At 65.9% G+C, this 17,343-nt stretch overlaps 8 protein-coding genes across 8 annotated transcripts; 4 read left to right on the forward strand and 4 right to left on the reverse strand.

Annotated features, from left to right (window-relative positions):
* Positions 1–2,694: 2,694 nt before the first annotated feature.
* Positions 2,695–3,789, reverse strand: Q8F55_005398 (uncharacterized protein; the record flags this gene model as incomplete). The annotated part of the gene is made up of 1 exon (XM_069353887.1): positions 2,695–3,789. The coding sequence occupies one exon, from the start codon at positions 3,787–3,789 to the stop codon at positions 2,695–2,697; it is 1,095 nt and encodes a 364-aa protein (XP_069208529.1).
* A 278-nt stretch (positions 3,790–4,067) lies between these two features.
* Positions 4,068–5,357, forward strand: ACER3 (Alkaline ceramidase 3; the record flags this gene model as incomplete). The annotated part of the gene is made up of 6 exons (XM_069353888.1): positions 4,068–4,113; positions 4,176–4,435; positions 4,540–4,643; positions 4,860–5,125; positions 5,161–5,223; positions 5,260–5,357. 6 exons carry the CDS (start codon positions 4,068–4,070, stop codon positions 5,355–5,357), a joined length of 837 nt encoding a protein of 278 aa, XP_069208530.1.
* Positions 5,358–5,584: 227 nt separating this feature from the next.
* Positions 5,585–6,165, forward strand: Q8F55_005400 (uncharacterized protein; the record flags this gene model as incomplete). The annotated part of the gene is made up of 4 exons (XM_069353889.1): positions 5,585–5,889; positions 5,923–5,947; positions 5,980–6,029; positions 6,090–6,165. 4 exons carry the CDS (start codon positions 5,585–5,587, stop codon positions 6,163–6,165), a joined length of 456 nt encoding a protein of 151 aa, XP_069208531.1.
* Positions 6,166–6,776: 611 nt separating this feature from the next.
* On the forward strand, positions 6,777–8,481 carry Q8F55_005401 (uncharacterized protein; the record flags this gene model as incomplete). Its single annotated transcript, XM_069353890.1, has 2 exons — positions 6,777–6,861; positions 7,106–8,481. 2 exons carry the CDS (start codon positions 6,777–6,779, stop codon positions 8,479–8,481), a joined length of 1,461 nt encoding a protein of 486 aa, XP_069208532.1.
* Positions 8,482–8,931: 450 nt separating this feature from the next.
* Q8F55_005402 (uncharacterized protein) lies at positions 8,932–10,103 on the forward strand (the record flags this gene model as incomplete). Its single annotated transcript, XM_069353891.1, has 3 exons — positions 8,932–9,040; positions 9,077–9,286; positions 9,334–10,103. The coding sequence occupies 3 exons, from the start codon at positions 8,932–8,934 to the stop codon at positions 10,101–10,103; spliced, it is 1,089 nt and encodes a 362-aa protein (XP_069208533.1).
* Positions 10,104–10,164: 61 nt separating this feature from the next.
* Positions 10,165–11,385, reverse strand: Q8F55_005403 (uncharacterized protein; the record flags this gene model as incomplete). Its single annotated transcript, XM_069353892.1, has 1 exon — positions 10,165–11,385. One exon carries the CDS (start codon positions 11,383–11,385, stop codon positions 10,165–10,167), a length of 1,221 nt encoding a protein of 406 aa, XP_069208534.1.
* Positions 11,386–11,917: 532 nt separating this feature from the next.
* Positions 11,918–13,952, reverse strand: Q8F55_005404 (uncharacterized protein; the record flags this gene model as incomplete). The annotated part of the gene is made up of 5 exons (XM_069353893.1): positions 11,918–12,022; positions 12,060–12,317; positions 12,356–12,523; positions 12,559–12,864; positions 12,900–13,952. 5 exons carry the CDS (start codon positions 13,950–13,952, stop codon positions 11,918–11,920), a joined length of 1,890 nt encoding a protein of 629 aa, XP_069208535.1.
* A 1,292-nt stretch (positions 13,953–15,244) lies between these two features.
* Q8F55_005405 (uncharacterized protein) lies at positions 15,245–16,691 on the reverse strand (the record flags this gene model as incomplete). Its single annotated transcript, XM_069353894.1, has 2 exons — positions 15,245–15,803; positions 15,853–16,691. 2 exons carry the CDS (start codon positions 16,689–16,691, stop codon positions 15,245–15,247), a joined length of 1,398 nt encoding a protein of 465 aa, XP_069208536.1.
* Positions 16,692–17,343: the final 652 nt, after the last annotated feature.

Consider the following 17,343-nt stretch of genomic DNA (forward strand, 5'->3'; position numbering starts at 1 on the left):
GGTGCTGCGTGAAGTGCAGAGCTGCTGCAGAACCGGTCGCTTCTCGGGCTTGCATGCACGTCTCCTCTCCAGGGAAGCAAGCGAGCGAGCGTGCGTGCGTCGTGCAATGAATCTCATGTGACCCGCGGACATGGTCGTGCACATCCCCACCTCATCCGGCCCCCTCTTGTTGCTGCTTTCCGGCGTTTCGAGCCAGCGCCACCCGTCGGAGGTCAGGTCAGCGCGTGTCGTCGGTCGCCGCGTGCATCCTCTCCGCCATTTTTTTTTTTCTTTGAAGGTTTTGACTCTTGGCCGTCATCAAGCACAGCGCCTTCCCGTGTGAGAACCCTCGCTCGCTCGCACCAAGGAATGGCAAGGTGCGGCTGCGGCAGCTGCGGCATCCTTCGGCGCCGGCCGGCGGGCAGAGCCTGCATTCAAGCAAGGCAGGCAAGCACACACACACGCATGTGCTGGCTGGCCGGGTCGCTGCCCCTCCCCCCGTACGTTTCCTGTAAAAGCCATAGGGCCCGCCCGCCAATACACAGGGAACGAGCCCTGTCTGGCGTAAGCAGCCCGCGGTTGATCATGTCCCCCCGACCCGGGGTACAGGCAGCGGTACGTAACTTACCACGGCACTGACCCGGGGGCAAGACGTCATGCATGCCGGCGACGTACGGCCGTACTGTGCCAGCGTGCAGGCCGCTCGATCGCGCCTTGGCACGGCAGGAATCGGTGTGAACCGCACGCGACACTCTCGGCAGCGCAAGCCAGTCAAGCATGCATGCTTGTGCGGGGCTAGCGAGGATGCTCCTGCCCACTGCACGGCGAGTACGACGCCAACTGCGGCGGCACTTGCCCCCGCCAGACGAGGCCTACGCACCCCGGGTCTCGCTCGGCGCGGCCAGTCGGGCCGCAGGGCTGGGTGCTGCGACGAATCTGCGACGCGTCGTCGTCGCGCCAGCGTGCGGTAGGCAGCAGCGAAACTCGAAACCAGGCGTTGTAGGTGCAGTACCCCAGATTTTGAGCCACACGCGGTGCCACCTACGCCCCACGCCACGACGTCGCCACCGCACCGTATGCAGCATGCAGCCGCCTTGCGCCGTCCCCGCCTCTCCCCGGCGCCGGACGCGCACTGCTGGCACGCAGCTGCGGGGGAATGATGGCACGACGACACGACCCCACGATTGCAGGCGATTACAGAGTAGAGGTTATTTTCTGGGTCCTCTGCTCGTCGTCAAGGCGAGGTACGACGGGTCCCGAGAGTAATGTGCGTTCATTTCATCTCTGCCTCGTCGTCGCCAAGCCGGGCTGAGCGAGACGAGGCCAGGTCGCCGCTCCTGGGGCTTGGGGGGTGGTTTGTCCGAACGCCGCCGCGGCGGCGCAGAGCTGCGCCCGCGGGCCGCGGCGAGGCGAGCGACGCCTGAACCCAACTCTCTCACCTGCCGAGGCACGCCGTCCCTGCCCCAGGATGCGCACCAGGTAATTGAGTACCGGCGCGCTGCACGTTTCGCATCGCAACGCTGAGAGGGTTCGTGGTGGGCAGTGCAAGAAGAAGGAAGGGACAGCGAAGGGAAGTTACGCTTGGTCGTCTCTCCGAAGTCGTGGGTCTGGGAGCGAGGGTGAGGCGAGGGGAACTTGTCAGAGGACGACATGGCGCATGGTAGCGGCGACTGACGCTGACGCGGCGCCAGCCCCGCCAGCCTCGCAAGCCTCGTCGTGGTGCACCACCCGGCAACGATGGGCCGTGGTCGACGAGGCGTCGAGGCCGTTCGCCATGACATGACCCGGGGCAGTGCTCATTAACTCTTGTTCATTGCTTTACGGCTGCGTGATCGCGCGAGACACCCAGCGCTGGAATGCGCTTCCCCAGTGCTGGAACGGGCCCAGCGGCCCAGCACGCTTTCCAGGTCAAGGTTCGACGAGGCACACGGGCCTGCCCAAGCTCCAAAAGGCACTGTTCGCGGTGTCGCCATGCAGCGGTGCAGTGAGGTGGGGGAGGTGGAGTGTCGCCATGCGCCTTGGGCTTGCTGGGCTGGGCGGGCGCTCCGCTTTTCCCGGAGGCCTATGGTCCACAGACGCAGTCATCTAGCATCTCCGCTCGCAATCCACGACACGCGGGCTCGTCGTCATGCACCGACTCCGATCCCGATCACCACGCTCATTCACGATTGATCACGGGCTGCATAGCGTGCCCGCCAGCGTCGCTCGGTGACGGACGGGCATGACGGGCCCGGTCGCCAGGTACAGTGGGGCGCTTGACTGGAATGCCGACTGAATGCGCGGTGGCGTCGGATGCTCCTGCGCTGCTTGCCACCTGCCTCGCGACTGGGATTGAGCGGGACCGACTGCACGCCCGTGCCGAGACACGGCGGGGACACACCAGCACGCGTGGCTCGCCGGCCTTCGGCGAGCTCGCGACCGCCGAAGCCACAGCGTCATTGCTGCACTCCGTCGTCATGCGGAGCGCCGTCTGGTGTGGTCGGGTTGGGCGTCCGGCGTCCGGCGCGGACTGTCGGCGTGCCGCCGGTGACGTGCGGCGTGTCGTGTCTCCGCTGTCGCTGTCGCGTGCTGCCACCTGGTCGTGTTGTGGCGACCTCCGAGGCTGTCGCCTCTCCCAAGCTCGCCTCGCCCCACCCACGCCCGCCCCACCCACGCCCAGACAACCAAACATGCCATGCAGTCTACCTCTACAGTGTCCTCTCTAACCCTACACCCCTACGCATCCCGCAGGTCGAACGCAAATGACAGCGTGCCGACCTTGACGCCGGCGCTGTTCAGTCTTGCAATGTGGTGGTACGCGTCGAGCTTTGCGCGCTGCTCGGCGCTGCCGACGCCGAGGCGCTCGAGGATCTCACACACGGCAGCGTACAGCGCCGTGCGGTCGCCGTCCTCGATCTTGACTGCGATGCCGAGGGGCTCGCGCGTCGGGCTGGCACCGGCGCGGATCCCGACGCCATAGCACCCGTCGGCGCCGACCTTGCCGATCACGTCGCCGCCGTACGCGTCCATCAGGTCGGTGCAGAAGCGCTTGTCCCCGCCGACGTAGTATGCGTTCGCTGCCATTGCGTCAAACACGCGCGCCATGGCCTTCTCGGCGTCAAACGCCGCCGGTACCTCTGGCGGCGCGCCGTTGGCCTGCGCGCCCTCCCGCCGAGCGTCCGACGAGCGCGCGAACACGGCGTACATCCGCGCGAGGTTGCGCAGCGGCAGCGCCGGCGCGGGGAGGTTGCACCCGTCGATGCCCCACTGGATGTCCTCCTGCGGGAGCCCAGCCATGGCCGACACGCAGAGCCGCACCCGCTCCTGGATGGGGTGGCCGGGCAGCTCGTAGCCCGCGTGCCCGGCACCGAGCGCCTCGGAAGCCAGGATCATCGCCGCGTGCTTGCCCGAGCAGTTGTTGTGTATCCCTGTCGGGGTGAGGCCGGCGCGGATCCACTGCGCGTTGACGGCCTCGGAGATGGCCTTGTCCCCGCCGCAGGAGAGGGCCGACTCGCCGACGCCGGAGCGGCGCAGGAGGTCGCGGGCGCGCGCGACGTGCGCATCCTCGCTCGAGTGCGACGCGCACATGAGCGCCACGTCCTCGTCTGAGAGCCGGCTGTCCATCCCCGGCACGGTGAGCACGGCGAGCCCCTGCGCAGGCTTGGCTGCGCTTCTGATGAGCGTCGGACGTGCCGGGTCGCCGAGGGAGAAGAGGAGCGCGCCGCCCGCGTCGGCGACGGCAGCGTGCACGAGGTGCCGGTTCTCCACGATGCCGCTGCGGTCGGAGACGACAGCGTCGGCGGCGCGTGTGTGTGCCGCCGGCGTCGACATGGTGGATGGCTGCCGCTTGGTGGTGTACATTGAGTTGGAGCGAGATGCCGCGTTGTCGGCGACTTTTTCGTGTGGGGAGAGTTGGGGTGGACGGCGCAGCGCGGCATCTTTGGGTGGATTGGGTTCGGGTCGTTGTTCGGGTCGGCGCGTTGTGACTTGAAGCCTTCATTCTACCATCTCGATGCCCGTGGAGCTTGGAGGATGATGCATTAGCGTGCAACCACGGCCCCAGCTCTTGACTGTGCACATTCACTCACTCTCACACCCTCTCCCTCACCATGGACGCATACGCCTTTCTCAAGCCCGCAGACCAAAAGGACGGCTGTGCGTGCGGCTGCTGCTGCTTGGCTCTCCTGACGTCACTGACGCCGCCGCCGCCGATGCAGACTGGGGACCAGTGACCTCGACCATTGACTGGTGCGAGCTCAACTACACGCACTCGCACTACGTCGCAGAGTGGTGGAACACGCTGTCGTGCGTCCCGCCCATCGTGTGGTCCCTCTACTCGGCCACCAGGGCGTGGCGCACCGGCTCGCCGGCGAGCGTGGTGCTGCTTCCACTGTGGACCGCCGTCGTGTTTGCTGGCAGCGTCGCGTTCCACGGCAGCCTGTTGTGGGAGACGCAGTTGATGGACGAGCTGCCCATGGTGAGTGGGTGGGCGAGTGGGCAGTGACGAGTTGGGTGACAAGTTGAGGTGTGCCCAGGAAGACGCGTCGAGGAAGCCACCTGGGGTCAACGCTCACACACCAGCTCTGGCAAATGTCGTACGCCATCTACGCCATCTTCAACCTCGGCAGGTTCCCCGGCGCGCCGTGGCTTCTCGCCGCATGGGACGTGGCCATAGCGGTAGGGTAGTGAGTGTTGCCGTGGGTGTCGGGGGAGCAGTGGAGGGGTGGGCGGTGGCACGATTTTGAGGAGGAAGACGAAGACGAGGAGCTCGTGGAGGGTGGTTACCAGTCGAGAGTTACCCCCAAGTGCACCGGCTGGCCCTCGTCCTAACCGGCGCCGGCGCCGAACACCTCCCCCCCCCCCCCCCCCCGCGCCGCTCGCACCTGCTGACCCTCCCCCAGCGTCGCCTTCCCCTACCCCGTCGGCTTCCAAGCCTTCTACTTTGTCATGTTCTGGACGCAGTACCTGCGCACCATCGTCCTCCTGCGGCGCAACCCCAAGGGCCACCCCGCGCGGGAGCAGCTGTGGTTCTCGTACGTCGGCGTCTCGCTCTGCCTGCTCGCCTTTGCCATCTGGAACGTCGACAGCCAGTTCTGCCCCGGCCTGCGCGAGCTGCGTGCGTGGCTCGTGTCCAACGGCGCGGGGTCACTCGGCTTCCTCTCCGAGGGTGAGTTTGCCTCTCTCTGAGTTGGCTGACGGCAGGCCACGCGTGGTGGCACCTGCTCATGGGGTACGGGTCGTACCTCGTCGGCGTGGCCCTCGTCCGTGAGTACGCGCTGGCGACAAAGCTGACGCTGCAAGAAGCCGTGCTCATCGTCCAAAGGCCTGGCGAGACGTGGCGCTGCGACGCCGACGCGTGGTTCCCGCTCTACTACCGCGTGGACAAGAAGAAGGAGTAGGCGTGATGCATTGTTGTTGTCGGAGGAGCACGGGGCGGGCGCCACCGCGCTGGGGCCTGGCGTGGGGGGGAGCGAGCAGCCAACATGTCGGCTTCGACGTATTTGATTGTTATCGCCAGTTGTCAGCAAGAGCAAGCACATCGCGTCTACCGAGCAGTGCACGGCAAGAAGACCCCCTACCCACCCCGGCAGACCCCCTACCAACACCCCTCCACCTTCCTTCCCCGATGCGCTCCATTGCCCTCCGCCTCACAGCTGCCTTCCTGCTCCTAACCGCAACAATCTCGATCCTCAGCACCACCCTCCGCCGCTTCTCCGGCCCACTAGTAGCGCCCGGAGCAAACAGCACGGCGCCAGAGCCGTGGTGGGCGGCCGGGCCGCTCGAGGTCGCGCACGCCGGGCACTCGCCCGCGGACCCCGTGGACCTCGACGACCTGCTCCCCGCGCAGCTCGGCCTCGTCTCGCTCGACGAGCTCGCAGCGCACGAGGGAAGCGGAGGGATGTGGGTTGCGATTGACGGCGTGGTGTGGGAGTGAGTCGTGCGGCCGGGCGGCGCTGACCCCAGTTTGACGGACTACGCCGAGGTCCATGTACGTTTGTCGACGAGCGCCGCTGACCGCAGCCCGGCGGACCAGACGTCATCAAAGAGCATGCGGGCACCGACGTGTCGCGGTGGGTGCTGGTTGGGTGGGGCAGGGGAGACGGTGGACGAAGGCAGGCTGACCCGCCCAGCACGTTCAACGCGATTCACCCGCCGGGGACGATACACCTCCTCGCGGCAGAGTACCGCGTCGGCGTGCTCGAGTAGCGTGTGGCCAGCGGCGTGCGCGGTATGCATTGTTGTGACCGATTGATAAGGCTGCAATCCGCAAGACATTGTGCCAAGACGACGGGGGAGTTGCCGCCGTCGGTGAGGGTCGCCGGCGGCCGCGCTCGCGTCGTCGACGCGTCAGCGAGCCCTGTCCTGTGCACATGTCAGCTCGGCGTCGAGGGCAACGGCCAGCCGGGCGTATACGACGTGCCAAGCGCGCCGCTGCCCTCGGCGACGTGTCGCCGTCTCCCCTCGGCTTGCCTCGGGTCGCCGAGCCAGCCATCTCTCTCCAGGCGACTGAACTCCACCGACGTCATTTGCCGAATGAGTGACGGCCTTCGCCTTCCTTCCTTCCTCGCCTCGCTAGTCACCCGTCACTTTTCTCACTCACCACTCATCACTCACTCCCACTCACTCACCGCTTACTCGTCCCTCTGCCCACCTCGACGCGCCTGGCATCAGCTCCAGCGTCCCTGCCCCTGCCGTCACTCCCGCTACGAATGCGAGCGCCAAGACCCCTCGTCTCGCTCACCTCTTGGCAGCACCTCCAACGCACACTTATCAACAACACTCGCCCTCGCTTCCACATTCGCACCTACGCAAACGTCATGAGCTCGCCGCCAATGCACTCGCCGCTGACCGAGATGGAGGTCGCGCCGACGCCGAACAACAATGTGTGCTCGATCGTCAAGGGTGAGTGGGAGATGGGGGCAGGCCGAGCGGGGTGGAGGCGGCGCGGATGAGGGGTAGGTGGTGGTGACACACCTTCCTCGGGGTGGTTGCGTCGGCGACGCCTTGCTCGCGCAGCGGGGTGGGTGGGTCGGCCACTCTCCTCCGAGCACCGTCAGCATTGCGGCCGCAGTGATGTCGCGCAAGAGAGCAAGCTGGCGGCGCAAGCTTGGTCATCATCAGCACAACTCCCGCTGACCCCACGCAGGCTCAAAGTTCCGCATCCCCATCCCTGACCACCTCCAGCTCGTCCTCAACGCATGCAACGAGGACAACCCCGGCAAGAACGCCGACTACATTCCCGAGCTGCGCGACGCCGACTCGAACAAGCTCGGCGTCGCCGTGTCGACCGTCGACGGCTACCTGTACACTGCCGGCGATGTCGACATCGAGTTCTCGATCCAGTCCATCTCCAAGGCGTTCGTTTACGCCCTCGCGATCGAGGAGCATGGGCTCGAGTACGTGCTCACGCGCGTGGGCGTCGAGCCGTCGGGCGAGGCATTCAACGAGCTGTCGCTCGAGCAGGACACGTGCCGCCCGCTTAACCCCATGATCAACGCCGGCGCGATCACGACTCACACGCTCATCGGCAAGAAGGACACGACGTACGAGGAGCGCGCTGAGATGGTCCGCAAGGGCCTGTCCAAGTTTGCCGGGCGCGAGCTCACCGTCGACGAGAACGTGTACGACAGCGAGATGAAGCACGCGTTCAGGAACCTCGCCATTGCCAACATGCTGCGCAACTACAACGTGTTTGACCTCGACCCGAAGAAGGTCGTCGAGGGGTACACGCGCCAGTGTGCGGTCAACGTGACGGCCAAGGACCTGGCCGTCATGGCCGCGGTGCTGGCCAACAGCGGCGTCCAGCCAGTAACTGGCGAGCGGGTCGTTCGCCCCGAGACGGTGCGCCAGACGCTGTCGGTCATGATGACGTGCGGCATGTACGACGGCGCAGGTGACTGGGTCACGCAAATCGGCTTCCCCGCCAAGTCGGGCGTCGCGGGCGGTATCATCGGCGCGCTGCCTGGTCAGGTCGGCATCGCCACCTTCTCCCCCAAGCTCGACAAGCACGGCAACTCGCTGCGCGGTGTGCGCATCTGCAAGCGCCTCTCGGACGACATGGGTCTGCACATTATGCACCAGCCCGAGCCGGCGCGTTCGGTCGTGCGACGACACTACGTGATGAACAACTCCGAGACGGGCGTCACGGCCGCGATCATCGCACTGCAGGGCACGATCACGTTCTCGCCTGCCGAGCGTGTGCTGCGTGTGATTGCCGAGCGGTCGGCCGAGGTCGACTACGACCCGGCCAAGGCGCGCCTGGTGCTCGACTTCCGCGCGGTGCACCACGTCGACGAGACGGCGCGCCGCATGATTCGCGAGAGCGTGAGCCGCATCCGCCAGGCGGGCTTCGAGGTGAACATTGTCGACCCCGAGGGCCTGCTGCAGATGACGGCGATGTGTGCGGACAAGGAGATTGTGGAGAAGGCGCGGCACCTCGGCCGTCTCGTCGACGGCATCGACAATGACCTGGACAAGTACAAGGGCTGGGAGATTACCGAGCAGGACCGGATTAGTATGTAGCGGCGTGGGTCGTGGGTAGAGTGCGGAGCGTAGCGTAGCGCGTGCGTCATGCATGATGATTCTGAAGCACAAGCACACCATCGGGCACTGCGGCTACGCAAGAGAGGCCGACAAGGCCGACGGTTGGTGGGGTGGTGGCATGGCTGGGCATGGCCAGGCATGGCCGACGGGCATGGACACCACCCGAGAGGCAGTGGCGGCGTGGCATAAAGTGGCCGACGACATGATGCCGGCGGCAAGGTGGATGCTGCCAGCGCGAGTGCCCGTCGGCACGGGTAATGATGTGCGGGTCTGGGGCCGACGCGGCCGAAGGGCAGGCATGGGTGGCACTGAGGCGTGCACGGTATAAGACGGTGGCAGTGACAGGCCATGCCATTGACCACCACCACCCCATCACACCACCCCATCACACCCACACACCCCACCCCACACCACACCACACCACACACAATGACCTACGAGTTCAAAGGCTGGGCAGGCTACGACAAGGAGGCGGCGACCGGCGGGCTCAAGTACGAGGCGTTTGAGCCCAAGGTCTTCGAGGACGACGACGTGGATGGTGAGTGGCGGCCCCTAACTCCGCTGACGCCCCCAGTCAAGATCCTCTACTGCGGCATCTGCGGCTCAGACGCCTCCGTCCTCGCGGGCGAGTTCGGCCCAATCGAGGCCGGCCGCATCGCGGGTCACGAGATCGTCGGCGAGGTGGTGCGGGTCGGGCCCAAGGCCGAGGGCCTCAAGCTCGGCGACGTCGTCGGCATCGGCGCCCAGAGCGACTCTTGCCTGGCGTGCGAGTTTTGTACTGGCCGTGAGTCGCTATCCTGGGCGGGATGTTTCCTGACACTGACGAAATAGACAAGGAGCAGTACTGCGCGACCCCGACGTTCACCTTCGGCTCGCCGTATGCGCGCGGCGCGAGCGCCGGGCAGAACAGCAAAGGGGGCTTCGCGTCCCACTGGCGCGGGCCGGCGCACTTCGCCATCCCCCTTCCCTCTGGGCTCGACCCCGCCGCGGCGGCCCCGCTCCTCTGCGGAGGCGTGACGGTCTACACGCCTCTCAAGCGCTGGGGCGCTGGTTCTGAGCGCAAGCGCGTCGGCGTGCTCGGCCTCGGCGGGCTGGGACACATGGCCGTGCTGATCGCGCGCGCGATGGGCGCCGAGGTCACGGCCATCTCTAGGGGCACCTCGAAGGAGGGGGACGCGCGCAAGCTCGGCGCGGGGTCGTACATCGCGACTGGGGCGGATCTGGCGCAGGACCTCGCGCCGCATGCGCGTACGCTCGACCTTGTCATCAGCACGATCAACCCGCCCAAGGTCGATGTCGCGGCGTACCTCGGCCTCCTGAGGCCCGAGGGCGCGTTCGTGACTGTCGGCGCGGTGATCGAGCCGTTCAGCTTCCACTCTTTCCCCCTGATCACGGGCGGGCTCAGCGTCGGCGGGAGCAACACCGGCTCGCCGGACGACATTCGCGAGTTGTTGGCCCTCGTTGCTGCGCATCCTGAGGCGCTGCCCTGGGTCCAGAAGTGGGACATGGGGCAGATTAACGAGGCCATGGTCGAGTTTGGAAAGGGCGCGCCGAGGTACCGCTTCGTGCTGGCCAACACGGGCAACGGGGCGCGGTTGTAGTGGTGGATAGTTGGTCACTGCTGCATGCTACTACTACATTACTGGGGGTGGGCCGCGACGCCTACTTGGGCAGCGGGTGGCCCACGATGCCGAGCGCCTCGAGCTCCTTGACCCTCGCCGGCAGCCCCGCGAGGAACTCGGCATACGGCACGCGCTTCGCACCATAGTACCCGATGTCGGCGACGGCGATGAGGCGCGGGAAGGCCATGTACCACAGGTGGCTCGTAGTCGGGATGTACTCTGACCACATTTGCGCCTGGAGGCCGAGCACGAGCTCTGGCTTGTCCTGCACGCCCTCGAGCGGGTCGTACGCGTACACCTGTTCGAGGGTCGCGCCGGGCCCGATGGCGAGCGGCTCGTCCTCGACCGGGCCCTGCGCGTGGTCAAAGTACAGCGTTGTCGGCGCCTGGACGATGGGCACGCCGAGCTTGACGGCGCGCTCGGCCGGCTTGGTCCACGTGCGCCAGGCCATGACGACGCAGTCGCCGGGGACGCCGCCGTCGATGATCTCGTCCCAGCCCAGGAGTTTGCGGCCGCGCGTCTTGAGGAACGCCGCCATCTCGCTCGTGAACCACCGCTGCAGCTTGTCGTAGTCCTCGGCGCTGTTCGGGTCCAGCCCGAGCTCCTTGACCTGCTTCTGGGCGGTCGCGCTGTCCTGCCACTCGACCTTGGGGCACTCGTCGCCCCCGATGTGGACGTACGGGCTGTCGAAGACGTCGCACACCTCGCCGAGGATGTCGCGGCAAAAGTTGAGGCCGGCCTCGTCGACCCGCAGCACCTCGCGATACACGCCCCAGCTCGTCCCGACGGCCCACTGCACGCCGTCGTACCCGAGCTCGGGGTAGGCCGCGCGCGCGGCGCGCATGTGGCCGGGCATGTCGATCTCGGGCACGATCGTGATGCCCTTGCCCTTGGCGTAGGCGACGAGCTCGCGCAGCTCGGCCTGCGTGTAGAAGCCAGAGTGCGGCTTGCCGTCGTACTTGTTCAGGTAGTTCTCGGGGTGCAGGTCGTGGTTGAAGGCCTCGCTCGCGTAGTTGCCCGGCTTGCCGATGATGGTCTGGGAGCGCGAGCCGCCGACAGTAGTGAGCTTGGGCCACTTGACAGACTCGAAGCGCCAGCCCTGGTCGTCGGTCAGGTGCAGGTGCAGCACGTTGAGGTGGAGCAGCGCCATGCCGTCGAGCAGGCGCCGCACCTCGCCGAGCGGGGTGAAGTGCCGCGCGACGTCGAGCATGACGCCGCGGTACGCGAACGCGCCGTCGTCTTTCGGGAGGAGGCCGGCCATTGTGTCGTGGTGCGTGTCGGGCTGGTGTAGTGTCGGGCTGGTATGTTGGGGGAGAGTAGCTGCACGCAGTGGTGCTGGCTTTTATCGCGGTTGCCAGGACGAGTCGCCGGTGTGCGACCCGCCTGCTTGGCCGGACTCGGCCAAGTCGCCGAAGGTGGGCGGGTGGGGGAGTGGGGGGTGGGTGGACTTAGTGGGGCTCCCACTGCGCTCCACTCTCCTCTCACTCTCCATCTGCATACCTCGCAGCGCATCCCGCAGCATGCCGTACACCCCAAGCAGATGCATGGTGGGTGGATCCAAACGCCGTGTGTCCCGAGGCGCGTAAGGCAGGTGAGGGTGGCGAATCAGCCTGCTTAGCACTCGGGACGCATGACGGGGCGACATCTCCACCAACGCGGAGGCCAGCTCTGCAGACGAGCAGCAGGTCGTCCAGCTCGTCCAGCTCATGCAGAACACTCAACACGCCCTCTTCGTAGAACTCGGCCCGTCACCCGCCAGCCACACCCCTACCCATACATGCAACTATACAACACTAAATGAGCAGCACCTGCAGGTCAATCTCCTTCATCAGCTGCGGCCACAGCGTGAACCCCCGCCCGTCGTCGATCCGGAGCCACTGCTCTGTCAGGAGCTTTTGCTACGACAGTCAGCGACACCCTGCAGCTACCACTCACCCCCGCAGACAGATCCGAGCAGTACTCGTCCTTGAAGATATTGAACAGGTCGCGGATCCACTGCCGGTCGCTGGCCGTCGCGCAGGCGCCGGCGATAAGCAGCGGCCACACCAGCATGACCGGCTCCATCGAGATCTCGGAGCACAGCTCGAGCACACAGTGCACGGCCGTCTGGATGCGCTCGTCCGACGCGGGCAGGTTGAGCACCTCGGTGTAGAGCATGATCATCATGGCGTAGCGGTAGGCCGAGTCGCCAATCTGTGGGGTTAGCACCCATCTCCATCCGCTGTACCCACCAGCACCCGCGACTTTTGCGGCACGTTCAGCTGCGTGATCGACCACAGCTTGAGCTGCTCGATCATGGCGTACGCGTCCTGGTCGATCGTGTCCCCGATGTTCTCGGTGCCGGAGTCGCAGGGGAACGCGGTGCCAAGGCGTACTTTGCGGTACACGATGACCCGACACTGGGCGTCAGTTGAGGCTCCCGTCTCCAACTCACCCTCGCGACCAGCTCGAGCATCTCGCGGCTCATGCCAAATTGCCGCTCATACGCCTCCCACTGCCAGTCGCTCACGGCTGTCTTGTTGAACTCGAACCACCAGGGCGCGTGTTCGCCGAGGAGGAGCGGCTCCTCGCCCGTCGTAAAGGTGCTGAACACGTCGGTGGTGGTGAGCTGCTCGATGACGAACCGGCGGCCAAAGTTGCTGGGGTCCTCGGCAAGCAGCGCGGCGGGCCCTCCGCGCTTGTACATCATGCGAATGGCAAAGTCGAGGTTCTGCTTCCACGACTTGTCGGCCATCAGGACCTGTGGTGTCAGAACAGCTCGTACCTCGCACTCACGTCTCGCGTCTTGACGGCCATGCACGTCGCCAGGAGGAGGTCGACGTGCTTGTCCCCCTCCTTGCTCAAGCTCAGGATCATGTGCGCGCCTGCCTGTCTCTTCGCACTCGTCGTCTCCACCAGCATCTGCTGCGAGTGCTCGGCCGAGCTGCCCATGTAGCTGTGGTGGAGGTGTGCCGCGCCGAGGCTGAGCACGCCGAGGCGGAACGCGGCGCGCGCGGGCGAGTCGACGTCGAGCAGGATGAGGGGGAGCGAGACGGCGAGGAACGGGTTCTTGGACTGGTTGGAAGAGTTTGCCCTGTTGCCCATGGCGACGACGATCGACGAGGTCATGTTGAAGAACTGGTGGAAGAGGCGGCGGTTCGCAGCCGACGGGAAGGCGTTCGAGATGGGGTCAGATGGCAAAGACAGCGGCGCGGGGATCGACCCGAGAACCATGCCGTCGAGGCTGGCGCTGGGCGAGGGGGCCGACATCTGGATAACACCCCGGCGCAGGGCGAGCGTCGCCGTGTCCATGGACACGCTGGTCGACGTCGACGGCAGGGACGACACGTCGGGGATGGAGAGCAGCGGGCCGAGGATGACCTGGGGCGTGTTCCGCCGCGGCGAGGCGAGGAACGACGCCGTGTCGGCCCGGAAGAGGGGGTGGACACTGTGCGACGTGTGCGGTGTGTGCGGCGTTGTCGTCAGGGCGCCGGCGTTCGTGTGCCTCCCACTCCCTCCGCCCGTACGCAGCGCGTCGACTATCGTCGATATCAAGTTGTCGGCCTCGTTCACGGGCGACTGGACAAACTGCTGGAAGAGGTCCGGCGACGACGACGACATGGACGACGAGATGAGCGTCTCGCCCTCGCCGGCCTCAGCTACCTCTGCGTGGCCCTGTTCCTCCTCGGGCTCGTCGGGCGCCGTGATGAGCGGTTCGAACCAGGACGGGTCGTTCCTCGGCGGCGGCGACACCGACTCGGCCGGCGACTCTGAGCGCGACGAGCTGCGGTCCGCCGCGCGCCGGCTTATCGTCCCCTGCGCGCTCGTCTTTGCAGGCTTGAACGGCATGAACGGTGTATCGGGCCACACGCACTGGCGTCAGCGTGCTCCTTGCCTCCTTGCTCACAGTCTTCTCGAGGTCGAGGCACTTCTCGCACACGGGCTTGGCCTCGTCGCACTTGACCTTGCGTTGGCGGCAGGTGAGGCACCCCGTCCGGCTGCGCGAGTATCGCATCTTGCGGCGGCGCTTCACTCCGGCGTGGGTGCGTGCGGCGGCGGCGGCGGCCATGGCGGCGGTCTCCTGCGCCGTGAGGCGCGAGACGTGGGCTACGTGCCGGCTGGGGCCGGCGTCGAGCGGGTCGCCGAGCAGAGACGGGCCTGCGTGCACATGGGTCAGCCGGCGCTGTACTGCGAGGCGCGGGTTGCTCATCCTCGCTGAGGGACGTACACATTGTGCGGGGCCAGTAAAGTAGCGCTTGTTGGTTCTCGGAGGGGCGGAGGTGACTGCCGAGGGGGGCCGAAGCGACCGTTTGGATATGGTCTGTGGGCGAGCGACGCTTGTTATGATTGCGATGATGGCGACGACAAAGATGTCAGGTGGTCAGTGTCTGCGATGGGGTTCGAGCAGAGTGGAGGTGGGACAGGAACCATCATGGAGCACCGACAGGGCCAGGCCAGCGCCGAGGTGAGCTCTAAGCGATCGCTTAGCCACGTTATGGCCGCCGCAGCGCTTAGAGGTCGACGCCTCCTGTGTTAATCGATACACGTCTGCCTCTTCTCCCCCGCTTCGATAACGCGGTGCTTGAGCGGGCCCTCGTCGCCAAGCATGTGCACCTGTGTACCCCACGACGCCTCCGTTCCAGCCGACGGTCGGCAGGGTCAGCACCGGCCCAACGGCTGCTAGCCGTGTTTGCTTCGGGCCAGTCCTTCGGCGACTGCTAACCCGGGGCCGCTTGTTCGGATTTGTGGGTGGGCGGGGGGTGCAGGGCGACCTCGATAAGGCCCCCAAGCTCGTATGGTGCACCTCCCGACTCGGGCGGCCTGCCTGGCAACCTGGCCCGCCAGCGTACAGGCCAACATGCGCGGCCAACCCCATTTGCGGGTCACAAGGCTGAGACCGGTTCAATGAGCTGGTTCAGTATCTCGCGGACAGGTGAGGTCAGTTACTGGGTCCCTGGGGTGCGGCAAGGAGAGAAAGACTGAACACGCGAACACGCACTGACCATGATCGCCGCTGCCCTCTTCCCCCGTCTCTGCTCACTTCCAAGACATGATTCATTCACATTTCTATCCCTATCCCACTATGTATTCCCAGTCGAGAGCCCTACAACGACAAACGAACCACCTAACCCACACATGCCCTACTTGGAGTTGTCCGCGCACGAGAACGGACGGCTGATGGTGCCGGCGCGGAACGAGTCGCGGATGCCGAGACACGACGACACGACGCCGCTGATCATGAGGAAGGTGCCAAAGACAATGAGGAGCCAGTTGAAGATGGCGACGGTCCAGAACTTCCAGTCGGGGCTCTCCTTGCGCCTGTGCCAGTTGTCGTAGAGCCACATCCAGCCGGTGAACTGCATGCACATGAGGGTGCCGAACAGGGCGCACACGAGCACGATGAGGTTGCCGAAGAAGGGGATCGAGTTGGCGAGGATGAAGCCGAGGAGCATGCAGCCCGACGTGGTGCCGAGCCAGACGATCCAGTGCGTCTTGGTGTGCGCCGTGAGGTGCTCCGACTTGCGCATGAGGCGGACAAAGACGAGCTTTGCCGCGATGTGGCAGTAGAGGATGCTGGTCGCGAAGAGGCCGGGGAGGGCGATGCCGTAGCAGACCTTCTTGAGGAGGGGGCCGGCGGAGCCGAGGGCGGGGGAGGCGAGGTACTGTCCGCAGAAGTAGTAGACGACGACGGCGACCGTGCTGGGGGGCGTGAGCGAAGACTAGAGGAAGGACGAAGGAGTTTACTCACACGTAGGTCGAGACAACAATCGACTGGCACACGGCGAGCGACTTGTTGTAGTCCTTGGGGTTCTTCATCTCGGAGATGACGCTGAAGAAGGCGGGAGTGCCGCAGAGGCCCGCGACCGCCGTCGACATGGCATTCACGCCGTCCCAGAACGACGCCTTCTTGAACGCGACCATGTCCTTGAACCAGGGCTCGGGGGCGGGCGGCGCGGTCGCCGGGCGCTCCTGCACGCCGACGGCGATGAGGAGCGTGAAGATGGCGACGAGGATGCAGGCGACGCCGACCGAGCCGATCAAGGACACCTTGTTGAGCGTCTGGATCGAGGCGAGGGCGCAGGCGACGACGGCGGCGAGCACCATCCACACGAGGGTGCAGGTCGCGTGGTCGCTGAGCGCGTTGAAGGCAATCGTGATGGGGAGCAGCGCAACGCCCGTGAGCGAGATCATGAAGGCCGCGTAGATGCCCGTGAAGACCTCCTGCCCGATCTTGCCGGCCAGCACGCCGCCGACCTCGGCCATAGAGTAGACCTCGGGGTGGTTGCGCTTGAACGTGCCGACGACGTAGCCCGCCCAACTTGTGAGCAGGGCGATGCCGAAGATGACGAGCGCGCCTGGGACCGCGCCGACGGACTGGAGCGCCGTCGGCATGGCGAGCACGCCGAGCGCGATCTGCGTCTTGAGCAGGATGACGGCCGCCTTGATCCACCCCATCGAGGTGTAGTTGACGTGCCCCTCGCCCTGGTAGCCGAAGACGGCGTCCACGTCGACCGGGTCCATCTCCTTGACGGCGATCGCATAGTCGACCTTGCCGTCGGCGGAGCCATACTCGATGTCTTTGCTCATGTTGCTGGTTAGAATGTGTTAGTGGGAATGGATTGGGACCGTCACTTGGCCAGCGACATGCTTTATGCACACCGCCGTGCGCAGCCCGTGGCACCGTGGCATGGACATATCTCATGGCACGGACGGGGCACGCCGGTATCATGGCGATAGGCAGCCGTCGGTACCAAGCGATCGAGGCGACGACACGGTTGCGATACACGAGTGGAGCTCCAGACGGGGCCGCGCGCATCTCCCCCACCTGCTGCCAAGCGACCGTTGCCGAGCGCATAACGCACTCGATGCAGTAGGAATGGACAGGGCTGGGAGGGAACGAGGTCAGCCTGAGGCTGGCCGGCGGCGACGGTGGTGGGGAGGGACTGGCAGCGGCGTCGCGCCTTTATCGCCGCTTGCATGAATGCGCCTGGGCTGCCCAGAACAGATCTCGTTGTGGGAGCGACGGCCCTTCGTATCCAGGGGCTCCATCAATCGCCGAGGCGGCGGCCCTGGGGTAGACTGTTCCCAGGAGTCGGCAGCGCGCCGGTAGCCGCCGATGGCAGAGGGCCGACGCTCTTGCTTGGCCGCTTGGCCTTCTGCGCCATGCGCCACTTTGGCTGGTGTAGTACGGCTGCTGGAGTACGGCTCCTGGGATAATCTCCGTAACACTCCCCCACCC

The sequence above is a fragment of the Vanrija albida genome, assembly GCF_041260175.1.
Source record: "Vanrija albida strain AlHP1 chromosome Unknown contig_4, whole genome shotgun sequence".
Taxonomy (NCBI): Eukaryota; Fungi; Basidiomycota; class Tremellomycetes; order Trichosporonales; family Trichosporonaceae; genus Vanrija; species Vanrija albida.